Genomic DNA, 23,477 nt, shown 5'->3' with positions numbered 1-23,477 from the left:
GGAATTGTTCCCCACATTAATTCTGCAGGTTGCCAGCTTGTCACTTGGATCAGTACAATAATTAAATGACTTGAAAGGATCAGTTAATAATGCTTGAAAAACTCCTGTCTGAAGGCACACTTATTCTTACATGCTGAGAAAATGGAAAATACCCCTTAAATTACAGGCAATGCAATCCTGGGGCTGGGGCTGGGGCTGGGGCTGGGGGGTGGGAAGGGTAGTTGTGGTGTGGCTGGAGACAGTGCAGCTGGGCCACCTCCTAAGAGGCTTGCTGTGCCATGACCTGCAAGCAAAAACAAGAGTTTGGAAATATACCCCACCTTTCTCTCCTGTAAGAAGACTCAAGGTGGTTTACAAGATCCTTTCCCTTCCTCTCCCCACAACAGACACCTTGTGAAGTCGGTGGAGCTGAGAGAGTTCAAAGAGAACTGTGACTAGCTCAAGGTCACCATCTGGTTCACCAGATAAATCTCTGCCACTCAGGTGGAGGAGTGGTTCTCCAGATTAGAACCCACCTGCTCTTAATCACTACACCAGGATGGCTCGCAATGCAGCCCCTTCTCCCATTTAACTATTTAACGGAATACACCAAACATTTCAGTATAATAGACACAGAATCGTTTGGTGGTCATATTACCATCGTAAAAGGGAATTCCCAATGATAAAAATGGATTAAAAGCACTGTGGCACGCTACACCTGAAATGCATGAATTGGTTTTGTAAGCAACAACCACATTCAAGTAAAAGGAGTGATCATCTCTGCTGTGCCACCTTCTGCTGGGTCTTTTCACTGCTATCATTGCTGCAAGTCCATACGAACAAAACGTTCACCTGTGCAATACTCTCCTGAGAAACAGCCGTGGTTGAGAAGAAAAAAAAGGCAGCTTGTTTTCAGCACCTCCCTATAACATCCTTGGGTTGTCCCACCGACCAAAAGCCGCAATACACCACCACCACCCCTTAACACTTTGGCCGGCAGCGTGCGAGAGACGCCCGTACGTGCCGGCGCTGCCTTCCTGTCTCCTCGATCCAATTCGAGGCGGGCGGGCGCTTCCCTCAGCGGAAGTATTGCGGCGTCATGTGACGGGGCGAGGGCCGGTTGTTGAGGGCGGAAGTCGGGAATGGTTCAGTGAGTTGGGGCTACTGGTCCGCCTTGGCGGGGATAAGAGCGGTGAGGGGTACGGCGGTGCAACTGGGGGAGTCGGCCATGGCGGCGGTGTTGTGCGCGGTGCTGGTTCTTGCCGTGTTGGCTGGACAAGGAGTAGAGGCGGACAAGGTGAGCGGCGCTGAATGCTCCCAACTACACTGTGCGAAACCGGCCCCGGCTTCACCTGACCGCTCCCTGGTTCTCCGCCCCCTTGGTCGGTCCCTGAAGGTTTCACTTGTGGGGGTGTTGAGGCTCGGGTTTCCCGCACTTTCCCCCACCAAGTCGAGGGAATGGGTTGTCAGAGCAACAGCCAAGTTTGGGGAGTGTGTGTTTTGTGATGGGGTGGAGCCCTTGTAAGATGCCTGCGTGCACAAACACACGCACAGTTGCAAGGTGCCCTGATATTTTTATTCGACTCTTCCTCTGAGGAACTATGGATGGCATGCATGCGTCTTTCCTCCCTCATAACAACACCATGAGGCAGACTAGGCTGAGGCTGTTGTTAGCCTCAGGTCACCCTCGGGTCCAAGTATCCCCAATACTAGTCTAATTTTTTTATGTCTTTTCTTTTTGATTTGGCAATGTATGCCTGAAACTTCCTGGTCCCTAAAGCACTGAGATGCAACCGTTGTGACTTCAGCTTGTAATCATAAACACCTTTCATAGAAGGAATTGTTGGTTGTGTGTGCTTAACTTTATTTCTGACTGGCAGAAGAGGTTGTACCCTTCTAGAGTTTTCATAAACGGTCATTCAGTGTATTGTTTCTGCACCAAACTGCTCTCAGTTCCTGGTTGCTATTGTGTTATCCCTTATTCATGATACCATCTTAGCTTTAGACCAGGGGTGTTGAATTCATTTGTCACAAGGCGTGTGACTTGATCAGGCGGAGTCCAGGGTGGAGACATGGGTGCCTCAATTGGCCCTAGAACAGCACTGGGGGTGCCTGGATTGGTGAGCTTGCAGCAGGGGGGGTTGACTGGGGGGGCTTATCAGGCCTGTGAGCCAACTGAGGAAACCCCCTCCCCTAGCCAGGTCAGATCAGGAAGTGGGCAGGCATGCCTCAATTGGCTCCAGGGCATGATAAACCCTTTCAAGGAGATGAATTCAGCTCCCAGGCTGCAAGTTTGACATCCCTGGTTTAGACATTTGCATGTCTGGGAGTTAGGTTCCTTTAAATGGGGATCAGACTTGACTGGTTGTGAATGGGGGTGAGTGTGAATGAGTTATGGTATGTAGCATAAGAGTGACCATGTTGTAATTTTCCTAGAATGTGGATATAGAGAAAGCTACTTTTATAGGCCAGGGTGACCAGGTATCCTGGAGATTTTTTTGCTGTCTTCTGGGCATGGAGCAGGGGTCACTGATGGCATATGTGTGTGTGGTGGTGGTGAGGTGGTTGTGAATTTCCTGCATTGTGCAGAAGTTGGACTAGGTGATCTTGGAGGTTCCTTCCAACTCCATTTTCTGTGATTTTATTGGTATAATATTGATGAGTTGTGCCCTTGGAATATTAAGACGCTTGGTTATAGTTCATTTTTGGGATCACAAATGGGATTTTGTTTCTGTATCAGAAGCCTAGATTTCTCAGATTTGTGGAACAGTGCTGGAAAACATTAGAAAGTAGTTAAGATGTGGCTCTTTGCTTCTGATAAATTATGTATTTTTGGAGATAACTCTTAGAAAAGGTTTACCCTAATAAAGGTACTTAAAAGCTTAATAGAATAAAAACCTGGTGTGTTTTGATTATATATTAATATGCCATTGCGAGAATTTCAAATAGGAATGTCCAAGGGGAGCGTCTTGGTTCCTGTTATTATCTGGACATTTATTTTAAGTGTATTTATATTTTTCAGAATTCTGAGGATGTCCGATGCACATGCATCTGCCCTCCTTACAAAGACCATGCTGGCAACATTTTCAACAAAAATATTTCCCAGAAAGACTGGTGAGTATATTCAATTCTAGTGTGTAATTTCATTGAGGGTAGTGATGGTGCATTATTAATTCATTCTTCAGATTTATTTTTGTGGATGCTAAAAATGAATGGGGAAATTGCTTCATAATATGTTCTGCTAGGAGGCAGAGCAGATGCCAAATGTGAATTTTGGATTGTTATCCAGTTTGATAGTTGGAAGAAAGCACAACTTGTAAGGACAAAAATAAGATGGTTCAGACCACAAACCATTTCTTTTGAGGTATTTGCATTTGGAAGGTTACAGTCTGTTTACTGTAATCAGGCAGATCTCAGGTATCAATAATCTAACTGACCTTTAGTTGGAAGATGCACCAGAAGCTGTAGCTATTGCAAAATTTTGCATCTTATCTTTCTGGGGCTAGCTGATGTGAACACGTCAGTCCTATTTTGAGGTCTCTTCACTGACTGCTGATCAGTTTCTGGGTCCAGTTCAAGGTTATTGGTGCTCACTTTTAATGCCCTTCATGACTTGAATGACTATCTCCCCCCACGTGTTTCTGTGCAGCAGCTCCACGCTTCCCACCAAGATCTGTTATCAATACTGCCATTATGTAAGGCATGTTCCACCATGGTCCAGACTTAGATTTTTTGGGGGACTTCTGTATGCCTTCAGAATAGTCTCCTGGAAGAGTTCAGTGGAACTCCTAGGACTCCTATCTTCCTGACTTTTTGGCAAGGTTGCAAAATAAAGCTGTTCCAGAGAATTATTTTTAGCCTGGTTTTAATGTACTGCGTTAAAGTTTGTGAAAAAGATAAAACACTGTAATTTAAGCCCTGCGACACCTGGGAGAAAGGCAGGTGTATCAATATTTTAAATAAATATTGCAGTGCAGGCCCATAATACTAGCCAAGTGTGAATTTGGAAAACTATCCTTCAAAATGTAGGGCAAGTCTGCGTTGGAAGAAGCACTCAGGGTTTATCTCAAAGCGTGTTCTTCCTGGGACACATGTTGACTAGCATTGAGTGGAAGACTGGTTTTGGCCCCTGTTTTTCTACAGCATGGTAGTATTTGCACTAGTGTAGGGATGGAAAGCTGTTGGTGTGGCTATTTGCTACTGATACTTACATGCTTAGCAATGGCTATCATATAATTGCTTGTTTATATATGCTGGCCTGTAGAAGGGTTTACATTTATCCAGCATCATCAGATGTGATTTCTTATATAGAATCATAGCATTGGAAGGGGCCACAGAAGCCGTCTAAGTCCAATCTCATGCTCAATGCAGGATCAGAGCATCCTCATCAAGTGGTTGTCTAGCTGCTGTTAAAGACTGCCACTGAAGGCCCGCTCACCACCACCACCACCAACCAGGAACTTGCGTATATATAGTAACAACAAACCTTGGTTCACAGCTAAACTTAAGCAGTTACGTCGTTCCAAAGAAGAGGCCTACAGAAAGGGTGATAGAATGCTGTACAATCAGGCCAGAAATGTATTAACAAAGGAGATCAGAGCAGCAAAAAGAAACTACTCTGAAAAGCTAAAAAATCAGTTTTCACCAAACAAAACAGCAAACATGTGGAAAACTCTCAAAAATATCACCGGTTACAGTAAACCACCTTCCCAAGCTGAAGGAAATCAGCAATTGGCAGACGACCTGAACGTGTTCTACTGTAGGTTTGAAAACAATCTACAGTCACCTTTCTCCACAACCTCTATCTCAGATGCACCAACAATAGCCAAACTTCCTATAACTGAACCCATTTCATTGGGTTTACAACCCCTGGTGATCTCAGAAAAGGAAGTGCAAGATCTATTTCACAGACAGAAGCCTGGAAAAGCACCAGGCCCAGACAAGATAACACCTTCTTGCCTAAAAGTCTGTGCTGTCCAATTGGCCCCCATCTTCACCCAAATCTTTAACAAATCACTAGAGATGTGCTATGTTCCTTTCTGCTTCAAACACTCCACTATCAGTCTCCAGTGCCGAAGAAGCCTTCCATCAAGGAACTGAACGACTACAGACCAGTTGCTCTAACATCTGTAGTTATGAAAACTTTTGAAAGGCTAGTGATGTACCATTTGAAAACCATCACGGATCCAACTGTTGGACCCCTTGCAATTTGCATACCGAGCAAATAGATCGACAGATGATGCTGTTAATATGGCTTTGCACTATATCCTACAGCATCTTGAATCGCCAAAGACCTATGCAAGGGTCCTCTTTGTTGACTTTAGTTCAGCATTCAATACTATCAGACCGAACATTTTCCTAACCAATCTAAATCAGCTAGCAGTACCTGAGCATATTTGTAAGTGGATCACAAGCTTCCTAACAGATAGGAAACAGCAGGTGAAGCTAGGAAAAATTACATCAGACACCTGTAAAATGAGCACAGGGCCCCAAGGCTGTGTACTTTCACCACTTCTCTTCTCTCTGTATACCAATGACTGCATCTCAAATGATCCATCTGTTAAAATACTGAAATTTGCAGATGATACAACAGTGATTGGTCTCATTCGAGACCACGATGAAACCGCACACAGACGGGAGGTTGAACAACTAGCCTCGTGGTGCCACTGGAACAATCTAGAACTGAACACACTTAAAACCGTAGAAATGGTGGTAGATTTCAGGAGAAACCCTCCCATCCTACCTCCTCTCACAATACTAGACAACACAGTATCAACAGTAGAGACCTTTAAATTTCTAGGCTCCATCATATCTCATGACCTAAAATGGACACCTAATATCAAAATGTCATTAAAAAAGCACAACAAAGAATGTTCTTTCTGCGCCAACTCAGGAAGCTCAAACTGCCCAAGGAGCTGCTGATACAGTTCTACAGAGGAATCATTGAGTCTGTTATCTGCACCTCTATAACTGTGTGGTTTGGTTCTGCAACCCAACAAGATCGACACAGACTTCAGAGAATAATCAGAACTGCAGAAAACAATTGCTGCTAACCTGCCTTCCATTGGGACCTGTATACTGCACGGGTCAAAAAAAGGGCTGTGAAAATATTTACTGACCCCTCGCATCCTGGACATAAACTGTTTCAACTCTTACCCTCTAAACGTCGCTACAGAGCACTGCACATTAAGACAACTAGACATAAGAACAGTTTTTTTCCCGAATGCCATCACTCTGTTAAACAAATAATTCCCTCGATAATGTCAAACTATTTATTATATATTTATTATATAATTACTGCACTACTTTTTTCATCATTCCTATTACCCATCCCCTCCCAATTATGACTGTATGACTATAGCCTGTGCTGACATTTCATTTTATTTTATGATTTTACATTTTATGTTTTTATTACTATTGATTGTTTCCTGATTGCTTACTAGACCTATATGACAATCATTAAGTGCTGTACCTTATGATTCTTGACAAATGTATTTTCTTTTATGTACACTGAGAGCATATGCACCGGAGACAAATTCCTTGTGTGTCCAATCACACTTGGCCAATAAAGATTCTATTCTATTCTATTCTATTCTATTCTATTCTATTCTATTCTATTCTATTCTATTACTGTAAAAAACAAATTCCTAGTATCCAGCCAGTATCTTTATATCTGTAATTTAAAGCCGTTATTGTGAGTCTGATTCTCTGCTATCAACAAAAACAGCTCCCTGCCCTTCTCTAAATGATAGCTTTTCAAATACTTTAAAGACAGCAATCATGTCCCCACTCCCCTTGTCTTCTCCAGAATGAGCATTCCCAGATCCCCCAGACTTTCCTCATAGGGCTTGATTTCCAGGCCTCTGATCATCCTTGTCACTCTCCTTTGCACCTGCTATTTTCTGACCGCATCCTTTTTAAAGTGAAGCCTCCAGAACTGCACACAGTAGTCAAGGTGCAGTCTGACCAGTACGGTGTACTGTAGAACTATGATATCTTGCCTCAGTTGATACATCCCAAACTTCCATTTATCCATTAGTCTTTTTTGCCACTGCAACACCCTGGCTGCTCATATTTAGCTTACAGTCTACCTGTATCCCCAAGATCTTGTTCACACACACTGCTGCCCAGAAGTGTATCCTTCATCCAGTATGTGTGTTCCTCATTTTTCTCACCCAGCTGAAGATCTTGGCAGTTATTGTTGTTAAATTGCATCTTGTTCACTTCCACCTACTTTTCCAGTGTGTTCAGCTCTTGTTGAATTTTGTCTCTGTATTCCGTGTGTTCAGTTCTCCTCCCAGTTTGGTGTCATCTGCAGGTTTAGTGAGTAGTTTCTCTACACCCTAATCTAGATAATGTATAAAAAATATTGAAAAGCGCCAGGCCCAGACTGAGCCACTTGGCACCCCACTGGATGCCTTCCTCAGTTCAGGAGAAATACCGTTGACAACTACTTTTTGAGTGTGGTTCCCTATCCACCTAATTATCTTCAAGTCCAGTGCACAGTCCTTTAGTTTACTCATCAGAATATCATTGGGAACCCTGCCAAAAGCTTTACAGAGATCCATGTAAACAATATTGACAGTAATCCCCCGATCCAGTCGACCAAAGGAAAAAATGAGGTTGGTCTGACAGGACCTCTTGGGGACTAATCTGTGCTGACTTCCCCAAATCATCTAGTTGTCCTTCAGATACTCTCATTTTGATCCCTTTAAAATCTGTTCTCGTATCTTCCCTGGGACTGGCGAGACTGACTGGCTTGAAGTTTCCTGGATCATCCCTCCTCCCTTTTTAAAAAAATCGGATAACATTTGTCATCCTCTAACCTTATGGCACATCTCCTGTCCTCCAAGAGGTCTGGAAGATGATGCACAAAAGACTCTTCAAGTTGTCTGGAAAGTTCTCTGAGCACTCTTGGGTGTGTACCATCTGGCCCGGAGGATTTGTACTCATCCAGCACAGCCAGGGGCTTCTCAACTACCTCTCTGTCCATGTCAAGTAGCAGCCTGAATACCAGGTCTTTCCAACTGCCATCTCGACATGACCTAACAGTAGCTTTTTGTGCAGAGTACAGGTTGTACATCAAAACAGGTAGGATGCAAAGAAAGGCAGGGGAAATCTCAACCCAAAGTATTTTGGTAGCACTATAAGGGTTCAGCTAGCCACATACAAAATTATTAAAACAGATATTTCATTAGTTTAAAAAATGTATTTTGTATACACATTATAGAGAATAATAATAGATAATTAAAAACATAGGTCCTGGAACCAGATCTCAACATATATTGCACATAAAACCCACAAATATACAACACAGGTGTAATTACAATTAATGAATATATGACCAGCACAACAATATTCATTTCAGCCCTTGTAGCCTTCCTCAGCAGTCAGTAACATAACATTTCAAAAAACACACATTCAACAATTGATATATAAATCAAAACTAGGAGTTTGTTTTTTGAAAATTCAACAAACAGAAAGGGAAGGAGGAAATAATCATAATAATTATTAATATATATATCCTATTTAATAAAAATAATGGAAAATCAAAACAATCAGATGTTGTGGCACACCCATTTCTTTAAAAAACCAACAGTAACTTTTCATTGTTCACACAGTCAAAAGCTTTGATGTTTTATTTGAAGCACAAGCTGATTTTCTTCTGAAATTTTATCATATGCTGTAGTAACTAATGCAAACTTATATGATTTCTGGTGCCTTGTCCTTCTCTGAATCCATCTTGAGCATCTGGCATTTCTAATTTCAAATATGTTGACAGTCTTTGTTGGAAGATTTTGAGCGTTACTTTGCTGGTGTGACAAATTCATACAATGACCCAGCAGCTGCTTCAGTCTTTGATGTCTCCTTTTTTTTTAATTGGAATGTAGATTGAGTATTTCCACACTGGGCCATTGTTTTGTTTTTTATATTTGTTGGCATATTTTAAAGATTTTGATGGACTCTTTTTCTGTGACTTGGAATAGCTGTATTGTTCTGTCTACTCCTGGTGATTTGTTTCTCCTTATTATTCTCAGTGGCAGCTTTCACTTCACTTTTTAAAACAGTAGGTATGTATTCAAAAGATTATTCTTGGAAGGAATCTGTGATCTTTTAATCTCTTTTGTATAGTTCTTCAGTGTATTGTTCTCAGCTTCTCTTTATTTTCTTCTGTCCAGTGATGTCCAGATATCAGTTGTCTGTTGGTTGCCTGAAACAAGTATTCTCAATCAACTCAATAAACAAATAGTTATTATTTATTTATTTATTATTAATTTTATATACCGCTCTCCCCCTAAGGGCTCAGGGCGGTTCACAACAAGGTTAAAACATACATTAAAACATAATTTAAATATTAATTACATAAAACCAGAACCCATTTAAAAATGTGGATGGCATCTGGCTACCCCCCTCCCCCCCTTGTGCCCACAGGAGGCCAGATTACATGGCGGAACCGTCTTGCAGGCCCTGCGGAAACATCTTGTTTATGCATGTGATCAGATGTGTGATCAATTTCTTCTTCTGTAGTTGGGGCATCCACTTGAACAATAGTTATATTGAACCATGAAATCTGATTAATCCTATTCAGTAAGACTCTGCATTGTAGCCCCTGACTGCTTGTGCTTCATCTCACTTCATTATTCATGCAACTCTATTTCTTCTGTGTTTGTCATTTCCAAAGTACAATACTTTGTAATTTTCTGATTGAATGTCCTATTCCATTCCACTTTAGTACACTCATTTCCAGGACTGCAATATTTAAACGTTCCATTTCTCGTTATATGATTTTGTGCTTACCATGATTTATATTTCTCATGTTCCTATTAAACATGTCAAACAGCTTTGGAGTTTCCTTTTGTATCCATTTACACCATCAACTGAACGTCCTTTCGGCTTTAGTCCAGTTGAGTCATTATGAATGACACTATTTGTAGTTCTTCTCAGCTCTTCTCCAGTAGCTGATAGCATTCCATCCAGCCTTAGGGTTCAGTCTTCCAGCACTGTATTTTTTTTTCATGTTGAGTTTTCTCAGCATAAGGCTTCAAGGTAAGAGATGTTCAGAAGTGGTTCCCCATGGCCTTCTGCAGTTCGGTACTAACCAGGGTTAGTTGAAGTGGCACTGCTGTTCTCTACAAAAGATCCTCCACCAATGTCACCTTCTACTCCTGCTGCTGTCTGGTCGCTACCCTTCAAAGATTCCTCTGTGCCCATCACCAATGGAACTGCCTGTTCTCTTTTGCTGATGTAGTTGTTGATGCTTGAAGGAGGTACACACATCTTTCTCCAGTGTCTCAGCTGTGAATATTCCACCTTGAGTGACTCTGCTAGGAAGTTTGCCTCTTGACAGTCTTGATGGGCATCAAAGAGGGGGCTACTCAGCAACTAAATCCAGTTTTTGTGTGTTTGTGTACATGCCATACATGTGAGATAATGCTCCAGTACAGTTGTTCTCACTATGCAAGTCCCTTTAAGTTTTTCCTGGTACATGCTGTCCTTTTTGTATAGAATTTAAAATGCTTTTCATACATTATAGATGGCAAAGACATGATAGTTCTATAAAAAGAGATTTTTGGATTGCATATGGTAAGAGAACTCTGACAACATGAGGTAGGAGGAAAACAGATGATAACTGAAACAATCACTCCTATCTTTCTATGATAATTTGCTTGTAGAAAATATTTTTTTTTTTGCCACCTCCTTCAGATTTTGCTATTAAATTTTCCAGTTTTTGCTATTAAATTTTCCAGGGTTTAAAAAAATCCATGCATGTTGGGGTTACTGTTCTAAAAAAATTAATAGCGTTTTGTAGTAAGTGCAACATTACTGCTGAAAGAAAAAAAGCAATTTGTGGTATCTTCTAATGTGGGGTAGAAGAGGAGCTGCTAACCTGTTTTGGTGGGAGTGATGGATTGTTGCTATAGCCAGGGTGCCTGTGTGGCAGTGTCTTTGAGCACTTAGCCACACTGGTTGACACCTGTGCTTCCAGACAACATTCCATTGAATCGTGTTGGTAATGAGCAAATTGAAGCCTCGGTTTGAGCTTAAAGGTCAGGCATTATCCATAGCTCTTCAATCCGGGCATTCGTACTAAAGTCTGTGTGTTTATTGGCAGCCAATTTATCAGCAAGTGGCTGTTTAAGTGCAGCAAACTAAATATTTAAAGTAGATCATTAGGTGGGTTAAATGTCAAGTATTTCCAGGTTTCAAAAAGATGAATAATTGATCAGTTCTTTGAACATTCAGCATGCATTCTTATTGGAGAATACTGCTTTTCAGTGACATAAAATTACCTAAACTTACACTAAGCACCTTTTCCTGTGTACCTAGTGATTGTCTTCATGTTGTGGAGCCCATGCCAGTTCCTGGGCCAGATGTGGAAGCATATTGCTTACGCTGTGAATGCAAATATGAAGAAAGGAGCTCTGTCACAATAAAAGTAATGTTACCTAACTAATTTTTTTAAAAATCAAGTTAATGCTCACTTACTTCTCCTAAAATCTATTTTGGGGTAAGTTCTAACAAAATAATACAGACTTGGTTAGTGTGTAAGAGAACCTCTGCTAGCTTCACGAATATTTCCAGTTAAAAATTCTCTCCCGCCATTAGGCCTGTAAAGCAATTAATCTGTGGAAGCTACCCAGATGCTAGAAGAATAGAATGTACCCAAGATATGTTTCCATTTTGTTCTATATTTAAAATATTAAGTGGAGTTATTTTCGTACATCATTATATATTAGTTCTCATGGGTGTATCCTCTCTGAATAAGGAATCCATAGTCATCCCTCTTGGAGGGCTTCCAGGTGGTGGAGCGTTTTTCCCTTCCAGCTACCACCCCATACTGCCTGGAAGCCTTCTGGAAAGAACTGAATTGGGTTATTAGTCTTGCTAATAGATTGCACCATAGTGAATGTTACATAGTGACTCTATTTGCTTCATAAAACATGTACTTAATCACAGCTTATAGACTGTGAATTGACTTGTATGTCAGCTGTGTAGCTTGAAAAGAAGGGGGCTACCCCAAAGCAAAATAACAACAAGAAAACAAATGGTGCAGAGGAAGACTAATTATTTAATAATTTTGACAACCTACATATTTCATGTGCAGCTTCCTCAGGAGGAATCTTTTAGATTCTTTTTATAATGTCCTCATATTTAAGTTAGGACAAGTATGTTCCCCTCTATCATTGTTGTATCATTATTAAAAAGAATTTGAAAGACTCCTTGTGGCACACAAAACGCATAGGGGTTTTTAACATTATTAAAATTTGTTTCCCATCACATCATTTTCTTTGCTTTAGCCGTATAGCTTGGTAACAGTGCACCTGATGTGAAAGAATGTTTTCAGTTATTTGAAATACTGAGAATACCAAATAGAATTAGTGAAAGAGGATCTTGCTGCTACTATTTTGTCTTACAAACCAGTATGATAAAGCTTTTGGTTATCCAACCACTGAGATGGAATTGGGCCTCCATGTCATATTTCTTAATCCATTTATCCGTAGATCTGCTTGATGAACAACCACAAAAAAAAGTCAGTGGATCATCACATGTTTTGTCAGTGCATGCTTTTGGTGTGGGGATAGGGTGGAGAGAGAATGCCTGGTCCTGTAATGTTGACACTAGAAACTATCAGCTTGCACATTAACCTGTAATAAATCAACAGACAATAAAAGTGTTAATAAAGACACTTACATAATAAGATACAAGCAAAAATTTCTGAAATCTGATACAATTTCTAATCTCTTATGTTTGGGTTCAGGTCATCAATTATTTCACATATTACTACACTGAAGGCGTGCAGTGAAGGCTTAATTACAGTATCTTTTTGTTATATTGACGCTGGATGATGATGATGATTTTTTTTTGGTGTACAGTTGTGTTTGGGTTGTGTCTTGTGCTTTTCTGTTACAGGGTGTTTCAGTGATTGGTCTACTTGTTTATTGCAGTTCTCACTAATTCCATTTAACTTTATTTGGGCTGTTTCTTGGAGTTAGTTCAATGATACTTTACTTTGGTGTAGCTCTACACGGACTGCGCCAGTTTAAGCAGTAGTCAAGTTTTCATTAGTCTACTATGTCACACATTTCACTGCAAGCTGTACTTGGAAAATGCTATCTGTATGTGCAAACAGAACATAGACCACAATCATATCTTGCAAATGTCTCTCTGTGTTATACAAGCAGGTTCATAGGGAAATTAGTATTGTCTGCAGCTTCTTGATTGGACAGTTAAGTACAAACATGGGTTTGCTTGCTACATAATATGTGGTCTAGTCCTTAAATGTCTGGGAAATTCACATTAAGACCTGCTCTGGGACTGTTTTCCACATGCAGTCAAGGCCAAAGCATTCAAGGTCTGAGATGTTTTTCAGCAAGTCAGGGAAGGGATGAGGTTTCCCTGCAACTGCTGTGGATTTCTGTTGCCACAATAAGATTAAGTGAAATGAGCCAATGAAACAATCTTTGACTGAAGAAAAATAGTGTTGATTCTCCTGATCTTTTTCAGGAAAGCATTTTTGTTTATCTTCCCTTGCTCATGCTAAATGTTTAAGTAGCTTAAAAACTGTATTGATGAAGGGAGTTTGCAGGAGCCAATCCCTTACTGGCCAGCTGGGCATGGGAAGGGCACTCCCTTGGTGCTGGGCAGCACTTGACTGAATGGCACAAAGGGATGTGCAATTCTTTGTCAAAACAAAAAAATCTCTTTTGCTTCTCAGGTACAGTTCTTTGTACATGCTCTGTTCTTTAAATTTAGATTTGTTGATGGGAATAGAATGCCTCATTTTTTCTAGTGAATGGTTTCTAAGTTGGCATGAACTGAAATGCTTTCTGTCTTTGTATAGGTTACCATCATAATCTATCTGTCCATTTTGGGTCTCCTTTTGCTGTACATGGTATATCTCACATTGGTAGAACCTATTCTGAGGAGACGCCTATTTGGTCATTCACAGCTGATACAAAGTGATGAAGACGTTGGGGTAATGTCTTTACATGATTTATGCTTTTATTTCATGCTTTTGGTATTGATTACCATTTTTCAACCAGCAACTTGACACTTTTGAAGATGCAATTTGGAACTCAAGGAGGATCGTGTGTGTTCTTCTGAAAACAGAACCCAGGGGAAAAGTTAGGTCCTCATCTATTTGTTAATGTTATTTATAGTCTACCTTTCTCACTGAGACTTAAGATTAAGTCACATAGCGCAAGTCAGTGCAATCAGCAGTACAATCTGATAAAATAAGATAATTTGGACTGCAGAAATCTGAAGCAGAGGTGAAACAAAACTGAAATGAATCAGAAGTGTCTAAATACAGCATGTTAAATGTTACAGTAATTATATAGTACTAACACACAGCAATAGACAGTACACACTAGTATAGTATGCAGTCCTGATCCCTTTACCAAAGCATCTTTCTAAATATTGTCATTACAGTACAGCCTTATTACCTGTGTAAAAAAGCCTTCCTGAATAATTCAGTTTTGCTCAGCTTGAGGAAAGCCAGGTCTTGACATATTTTCTTTGACTGCATGTGCCAGACTAATCTCATGTTTCAGCCTTCAGGGTTTTTTATGTTAATGACTACAATTTCTAATTATTGCTAGGAAGTTTGAAGCCATGAGGAAAATCTTTTTCAGTTATGGGTAAAGTTGAAATAGATGCAATACTTGCTTCCCTATGAAATTTGAACTTATTTTACCGCTAGAATTTAGCTAGAATATAAAATTGTACTATTCTGCTTATTTATGAAATTTAAATCTGTAAATGCCTTGATTTTCCGCTAGCAAATTGTAATTCTAACCAGTACTTGAGAGAGAGCTATGAACTACCTCACCAGGTGCACATTTGGCCATTTGAGAGGAAGGGAAATAGTTATATAGTCAACCAAAGGAAGTGTATTTGGACAAAGACTCTCTTACAAAATAAGAAGGGCTGCCAGTGTATTTGAAAAGCAGGTTAAAGTCTCTAAGCTTTGTACTAACACTGTAGATTACTAAGAGATATTACAATTAAGCCATTGCTGAAAAAAAATCATTTCTGACAAGTACAGTAAATATCTATTCTAATTTCTAAGCTGCATTTTCTAAATCTCTTCCAGTAATGATAAGCCCCACCCGCAATACAATACTATCAACCACATCTTTGCATAACAAGTTCCACCCAAACACTTACTGATTGGTTCCCCACCCTGGGACATGGACAGTATATACCCCAAACATTTCCGTCTCTCTGGACAAAGTGCGTAACAGACTTCCCTCTGTGATACACCTCTGAAGATGCCAGCCACAGACGCAGGTGAAACGTTAGGAACAAAATCCACCAGACCATGGCCACACAGCCCAAAAAATGCACCAGAACCAGTGTTCCAGTAATGTTCAAAGCAGTGTATAAAATAAATTTTTAAAAGTTTAAAAGCATTTAGAAAAAGCAAATAGAAGTACTAAAATACAGATGTGTTAAAAATTGGGGTAGCCCACAATCCAGGTGGGACTTGAGAAATGAGCACTTTGCTTCGAATGAAACCTAAAAAGAGAAAAAGTTGCCTGACTTGAGTGGCAGGGAAATCAAAAGCATATTTATGCATTAACATCATTTATATTCTACGTTCTTCCACTGAGCAGTCAAAGCAGCTTACATCATTTTATTCTCACAACTCTGAGTGTGTTTTGTCTGGTTCAAGGTAAATCATCAAGAACAGTGGTAGACTGGGGATTTGAACCTGGGTCTCCCGAATCCAAGTTTGACACTCTACCAGTATACCGCACTAGCTCTCAGATGCACCCACAACTGAACCCCCCCCCCCCTTCATGCACTTACATCTAGACTATCAATATCTCTACTAAGTTGAAAAGTGGATAGAAAGTTTGAGGAATAAGCCAGTAAAAGAAAATACCTGCTAGCCTCAAATGGCAGTTCAAACAGATAAGCGTTATGATTTCTTTCAAACATTGGGTCCTTGGTGTCTGCTTCATGGAAAAACTTTGCATAATTACAGGACAGAATGTATTTGCATTTGCATGAATGTATTTGCATGAACCTATTTTTCAGTTTAAATTTAGTGGCATACTTTCCCCCTAAACTTGGAATGAAGTACAAACTCAGCCATTTGAGGTGCTTAAGTAAATCTCATGATTCAAAACTTGTGTAAGTGATCCTTTTACGAATTATCTCACCACATGGGCACGTGTGTGCTCCCCCTTCCTCCAAGTCATCATCACTATGGTGTGAATGTTTAGAGGGAAATTCTGTGCTCATGCTGTCTCCCTGTGATCAGCAATATCCGGAAGGTAGCAATGCACGGAGCTTTGGACAAGTTGCTATGGCTGTTACCCATATGGGTGATCTGGCTTCTAATAATTAATTTAGGGGAATTTGAGGATAGAAGATGGCTTGCCAAGAGGTGGATAACAGTGGAATTCTTCACCAATTTATACAAGAATCCTTCTTTTGGAGATTAGACCAAGAAATAACGAGGACAACTTTTGACCAAACAGAGGAGTTTTTATTGAAAGGAGGGAATCATTATGAATAAGGGAATTGCAATCATACAGAGCCTAAGAAAATAAAGAGTGGAATGGGTGTTGCAGAGAGGAAATTGGTTCAAGGTAATACATTATCAGTCCAAAAGACCAAGGAGCAGAGAGAAATGCACGACCAGCTCGAAGAGAAAAAGATGACATCAGGTCCATGGATAAAACCATCACACACGGGCATGGTTTTGCTTCCTAATTTTCAGGATGAAATGTATCCCAAGGCAATGGTGATGAACATGTCTCTTGAGAGCAATGTATTGATGAGATTATCAGAGTGTGATGCATGTTTCCAGAGACTTCTGAATGGTAGTCTCCAGTCTTCACAAAAAGACACATTGAGCAGCTGAGTGTGAATCCAATTCCATAGCAAATGGTTTCAAAGTAAGGCAAAATATTGATGGCCTTCTCTATTTATGTTTGAGTGCTCTAGCAATATGTTAGTAATGGCCCCATTCAAAGGGTATTTTCAGAGGGGAAAGATTCCATCAATCCTGATGTCTGGCAGGAGATCCATTGTTCTACAGCTTGCATTCCATTAAGGGTGTGGGCAGGAATGACAGGATTAGTATTTGAGTCAGCCTTCCTTAGATGCCATCTGTCTTCTACTTGGACTCCATTTTGTGACTGCTGGAGCCATGTTGAACCAAACATATGCTGTACCCATACATAGAAGGGTGTTCACACTCTCATAACTGCCCCTTAGCGTCATGGGAGTAGTCTGACCACTAATATGACTACTGAGTAATTTTCATGGGACTCTTATATAATCTTGTGTTTCAAGGCTTTGAAGTCTCATTTATATTTGACAGCCACTCAAACTCTTGTGTATAGTAGTGTTGTTCAGTTTATATTGTCTGACTGCACTAAAAAATTCTAATGCAGTGTATCAGAAGGAGATCTTATTGTCTGGGATGCCTCTTCCCCTGAGGTGTAGAGACTGCTTGTCTGAAGTCATTGGGGAGGGCATTACAAAAACTTGCCGGTGAGGTGACGCAAATTATGTACCAGGACAAGCAAGCTGAATGGAGACATTAATGTATCAAACATGAATTTGAATGAATCTACTTACTTTTAATTTTTATTATTCTTTAGTCTTCACAGAATTAAGGACTAGAGAATTAACTGTAATACATGCATTTTACTAAAAGTGGAAATATTCAAAATGCTGGATTTTATGCCCACTATCTAATGTTGTATATGGATGATACATCCCTACAGTTAGTTTGTCCCTTTTGTACTTTCTGACCTACACTAGGTACATGGAGCCTAAGTGGTGTAGTGGTTCAGAGCATCAAACTCTAATCAGAAGAACTGGGTTTTGTTCTCTGCTTCTCCTCATGAAGCCTGCTGGGTGACCTTGGGCCAGTCATAATTCTCTCAGAACTCTCTCAGCATGTATACAACCTGTGCTCCATCAGTTATACTGGCTCCAGATTGAGTACTGGACCAGGTTCAAGGTTTTGGTACTTCCTTTCAGAACCCTAAACAGTCTAGGACCTTTGTATCTATGGGACAGCCTCTGATAATACCTCCCAAAGAGCTTTACTCTCCTCAGGAAACAACTTGCTAGTGATCCCAAACCCAGAGCTTTCTGGCCTTCCTAAACCAGGGCCAGGTCTTTTATTTTGGCATCAACTTGGTGGAATGCTCTACCTAAGGAGATCTGTGCCCTGTGAGACTTAGCTCAGTTCCGCAGAGCTTCTAAGACAGATAAGTTCTACCAGGCACATGGTTGAGGTAGCAGTAGTCCTTGAGATCAGCTGGCCTCCTTTCACCTTCTTTTCCTCCTTTTTTCTCCCTCTTCAAGGTTATTGTTGGCCATTAGTATATTTGTTATAAGCCAAGTTGCTATTGAGAATCATCGGTGTATGTATAGTAGATTTGTGATTTAGAGTGTCATCTCTTAAGCTAAATCAATAATTTATTATTTTATATTGTATGTTTTAACTTATATTATATTATATGCATTTTGTTGGAAGCTGCCCTGAGCCAAACCTGGTTGGGAAATGGCAGGATATAAAGAAAATAAAATTAAAAGGCCAGTTTTCTTAGACATGGCTGTGGAAGGCAAATGTGCCATTGCTCAAGACTTGTTCCATGAGGTTTGCGGAGGACACAGTCTTTGTGGATATTGCTAGCTGCTGCAGCTTGATTCCTTCAGTTGTGATGTCAGATTTCCTGTGTTCTGTTTTTAATGCTGTTTTAATTCTGTTGTAGCCAGAAGTCCTAAGGAAGTGTTAGCACATTAAACAGTTCATCATGGGGATATTTAATCCACTGTGTTAATCATATACATGCCCTTCTCTAAATTAACCCGTATCTCCTCATTGACAGCTGCCAAATATCTTGGAATCTGTACAATAGGCTAGATATCAAATGTCAATATTTATGGATTGAGCTCATTCACTAGGTTGCTTTGAAATAGGATAGCATGAATGTTTATAATAAACACACAATTGTCATTAGACCTTCACCTAAACAGCTGTATTTTTGCTTTTTATTTTAAGATATTGGTATAACAGATTTAGATATTGAATGTAAACAAGTGTGTTGGTATGTGCTGTCATTGAGTGAGTACTTGAAACAGGTTCACAATAGGTGTTGATGCTGAGGATTCAGTACAGAGCTGCAGTGTGTAAGCAGTCTAACATTTGGTACTGTCATGGCAAAATGAGGAAAAACCTGCTATTGTTTGCTAGTCCAGCATCAAGTTAGCTGCTGCTCTTGCCTTGGAAGGTTACCTAAATGGCATTAAGAAGCTAATGGGTGATCTTAGATTGTTTATATTCAGTGATTGGATCCAAATATTTGCTTTTCTGAGTAGTGAGCTACATTTGCTTGATTGAAGAAATGCAAGGCATTCTCCTTACAGCTCTATATATCCTACTCCAGGAACATTGGGTATTTCTCCTTACTCAAGCCCTCTCTATCTCTCCTTTCATTTTTTGTATATAAGGTAGACTAGGATGTTTCTAGTAATACCCTAGATCCCAAAATACATTTCTGCTCATGAAAGGGAAGCCTTGTTTTGCCAATTCCCTTCTCCACATTGCAGACCCTCTAGTTTACTCTCACATATTGAGAGTCCCTTGTTCCCCATAAGCCAGTGGTGGCAAACCTTTGGCACTTCAGATGTTACGGACTACAATTCCCATGACCCCCTGCCAATTTGCCATGCTGGCAGGGGCTCATGGGAATTGTAGTCCATAACATCTGGAGTGCCAAAGGTTCGCCACCATGGCCATAAGCTCTGTTTTGAGTTGAAGCAGGAAGAAAATCTGACCTGGAAGGACCTCAACAGTCATCTAGTCCAGCCCCCAGCATAATCTATAACTATCCTCCCCCCTGTGACCTCGGTTTTATGCCCAGAGGAAGGCAACACACACCCACACCCACACACCCCTCTCTCTCTCCAGGATCCCTGGCTATTCTGGCCTGAAGGAAAATTATCCTGGGCTTGTAATAAAGGGCCACGAGTTATCCCTTCCTGCCTTCCCTCTCATGTTCTGCCTAAATTCATAGAATCAGCCTTGCCATCTAGCCTCTGCTTAAAAACCCTCAAAGAAGAGCCCACCACCTCCTGAGAAAGCTTGTTCCACTGAGAAACTGCTTCAACTATCAGGAAGTCCTTCCTAACGTTTAGCCGAAAGCTCTTAATTTGTTACTTCTGGGGCAATCTTCTGGGGCAACAGAAAACAACTCCATACCATCCTCTATATGACAGCCTTTAAAATACTTGAAGGTGGCTATCATACCATTCCTCCATCATCTTGTTAGTGTAAACATATCCAGTTCCTTCAACCCTTCCGCAAAGGGCTTGGTCTCCAGACCTCTCACTATCTTTGTTGCCCTCATCTGGACATGTTTCAGCTTGTCAACATCCTCCTTAAACTGTAGTGCCCAAAGCTGAACAAGTGAGGTCTGACTATCATTTTATGTGATCTGGACACTATACTTCTGTTGATGCAACCCAAAATGACATTTGCCTTTTTAGCTACCTCATCACACTGCTGACTCAAGTTCAGTGTATGGTCTACTAAGACTCCTGGATCCCTTTTGCATGTTCTACTGCCGAGACAAGTTTCCCCCATCCTATAATTATGCATTTGATTTCTCCTACTTAAATGCAGAACTTTACATTTGTTTTGTTTTAGCCCATTTTCCAGCATGTCAAGATCATCCTGTATCTTGACTTCGTCTTCTACTGCATTTGCTACCCCTCCCAATTTAGTATCTTCTGCAGATTTAATGAACATCCCCTCTATTCTTTTATCCAAGTCATTTAGAATGGAGGCAAGGAAGTCTCATTCCATTAATGGAAAAGATTTCCACGAGCAGGGTTCCAGCCCAAGCCTTTTTCCACTGTCAAAAGTGTGGTGTTCCGCAATAACATTGCTATCATAATAATGTATTTCTTTCAATTTCAGGATCACCAACCATTTGCAAATGCTCATGATGTGCTGGCTCGTTCCCGAAGTCGTGCCAATGTGCTGAACAAAGTAGACTATGCCCAGCAACGTTGGAAACTCCAAGTCCAAGAACAGCGCAAATCTGTGTTTGACCGCCATGTTGTCCTCAGTTAACTGAGATACTTAAGTTTCTCCAATTAATTTTGGAAGAAAAGAAGTTGGACTGAAGTAAAGCATGGATTTGTCTTCCTGATGCACTATTTCAGAATATTTTTTGCTCAGTGGTAGCGAAGAATAGTTGCAGACATGGCAGACACAGCCAACGGGAGATATTTAAATCTTTAACAAGCCAAAATCTAACTCTGTATGCTATTCAGTGGCTCTTACCAATAAAATATAATTATCTGTATGGTAATTATGATGCTGAAATGATTTATTACAGTACTTAAGGAGAAAATTCATTGTTATATATATATACATATATGGAGAAACTGCAAAGACAATGTGCAGCAACATGTTACAAATAACTTTACATACTACTGAACTTTTGTAAATGTATTTTCGTACTCTTTGTGTACTGGAACACAGCTTAAGGTATCGCTGTTACATTCAAATTGGCTGGTTGTGTAAATTGTGTTGCTTGCACTGACAGCTGACCTGCAGAAATAAAATGTAGCAGAAATGGACAGATGATAAGCTAGAGTCCTAAAGCAGGAGACTAAACTATAATTCTGTGCATGTTTAGTGAAAGTACTGATCACCTATTTTGCTTCCTAAGTATTTCCTCTGGTATTTACAAATCTTTATGTTTAAATTTTGGTCTTTGGTGAGTAACCGTAAAAATTTAGCTTGATAATAGAATGCAAATAAATTCTTATGAGATTTCTCTTGGTGTGGGATTTGGCTGAATTTCTGAAGTAGCAATTGTGATTTCAGAGGTATGTAATTGCTGAATAATTTTTATATCTATTCTAGAATATAGCAGTTAAATATTTTATTCCTATAAAAGGAAGGATTTTTCAACTAAATCAGCATGCTGCCCTTTTGAGCCATTTAACTACTACCGTTGAGTGTCCTACAGGCATTCAAAGCTGAGAAACTAGCAGCAGCTGGTTTTCAGGCTTTGTGATACTTGTATTTCTGAGATGTGATCTTAACCTCATCATATCCTGTTGAAATCAGTGGGACATCCAAGTAAAACATACTACTGTTAAGGTGTCATTCTTCTGTAAAACTTTGTACGTATGCAGGACTGAAAATCTGTCATGTAGTATTAATCTAAAAATCCTCTTATGTTGCAGTGGCCTCATTCCCTGTAATATCATTAGTTACAATTATTGGATTTGGTGAGTGTTCACTATTATTAGGGTAGGTCAGTGTGCCAGAAAACCATTTTTTATAAATTTGCAAGGAACAACAGTTACTATAATACTGTGCAAATATATAAAAACTATACTTGTGATACTTTCTATCTTCCTTTAGAATTTCATCTTCAGTAATTTATCCAACTTTGCCTTGTTTTTGATTGATAAATGCTGGATTGATACATGCAGCAACCTGAACTGTGAAGTGATAGGTTGTTTTTCAGGCATAAATATTTTGTTGAACACTATTGAAAATTCTCAGTTCTCTTAACTTATTCCTCCTTGCCCTGTGGGTTATGGCTCCAATCTCTGTTCATCAGAAAATGGATGGGAAAGGAATGACTGAAGCTTGGGACTTCTGAAGACGGTGAATTGCAAGAATAACCAGTAATGGACGGCTGAGGCAGACTGGGGTCAGTACAAGCCTGTGATATGGGCTCTCAGCTTGTAGATGTGATTCTGTATCATCCCATACAATCTCATGAATTAGGCAGGAAACATTTCTATTTATTTTGGAACTATGTGGTGAGAGGGAGAAGTAGTAAATTATGGAAATCTCCCTATACCCGGTCCCCAGGAGCCCATGAACACAAATAGCCTGTCTCCAGGGTTCTTAAATCAACCCAGCTCTAGCTTAATTATTTTATCTTGAACAAATATTATTCTATGTCTTGTAGACAGGGGATAGCATAGGGCATGTAAGCCCATCAATATGGTGGGACTTTCAGTGCCACCCCAATTTAGTGACTCACTAAACTCAGCAGTCATTGCTGGACCCCATGCACCTGAGTGGCTCCAGCCCTGAGCAGAGGTCAGTGCAGTGTCAGGGCATCTAAGTACCAAGGAAGTGGCTCTACAAGAGATGAGTTGCAAGTTTTAAGCAGTATGCCCTGAGGCGATAGTACCTGGACCATTTCTTTTTCCTTTGAATGATAACACAGTTGTAAGCCAAGTTTCAAATACTGAAGCTGGAGTCTGAAGGGTTAAATCCCCACTCACTTTCGAACTATGTGACCCTGAGGGAAAACCAAATTTTCACAAGTCTGCAGTTTATCTCCATACTCTGTCTAATGGGACAAATCTTGATGATGTCAGGGGGCAGAGCCTGGTGATGTGATGCTTTCTCAATGAAATCAACTGAGCTTCAATCAGAGTTGATTCTGGCCCATGAAGCTGTTTTTAAATTGTGCATG

At 40.2% G+C, this 23,477-nt stretch overlaps 1 protein-coding gene across 1 annotated transcript; it reads left to right on the top strand.

Moving 5' to 3' along the window:
- The first annotated feature begins 1,095 nt into the window (after positions 1-1,095).
- On the top strand, positions 1,096-21,806 carry TMEM9B (TMEM9 domain family member B). Its single transcript, XM_048485407.1, has 5 exons — positions 1,096-1,276; positions 3,002-3,093; positions 11,308-11,416; positions 13,823-13,957; positions 20,939-21,806. Exons 1-5 carry the CDS (start codon positions 1,208-1,210, stop codon positions 21,092-21,094), a joined length of 561 nt encoding a protein of 186 aa, XP_048341364.1. The 5' UTR covers positions 1,096-1,207; the 3' UTR covers positions 21,095-21,806.
- Positions 21,807-23,477: the final 1,671 nt, after the last annotated feature.

Source organism: Sphaerodactylus townsendi, linkage group LG02, assembly GCF_021028975.2.
Source record: "Sphaerodactylus townsendi isolate TG3544 linkage group LG02, MPM_Stown_v2.3, whole genome shotgun sequence".
In the NCBI taxonomy this organism is placed as follows: Eukaryota; Metazoa; Chordata; class Lepidosauria; order Squamata; family Sphaerodactylidae; genus Sphaerodactylus; species Sphaerodactylus townsendi.
This window is presented reverse-complemented; position numbering and strand designations above follow the sequence as displayed.

Bases quoted from the DNA above. Each gene is read 5' to 3' on its own strand.
- TMEM9B (XM_048485407.1), top strand. From the start codon at position 1,208: ATGGCGGCGGTGTTGTGCGCGGTGCTGGTTCTTGCCGTGTTGGCTGGA. The intron at 1,277-3,001 runs GTGAGCGGCGCT...TATATTTTTCAG, and splicing joins AAGGAGTAGAGGCGGACAAG to AATTCTGAGGATGTCCGATG. The intron at 11,417-13,822 runs GTAATGTTACCT...GTCTTTGTATAG, and splicing joins GGAGCTCTGTCACAATAAAA to GTTACCATCATAATCTATCT.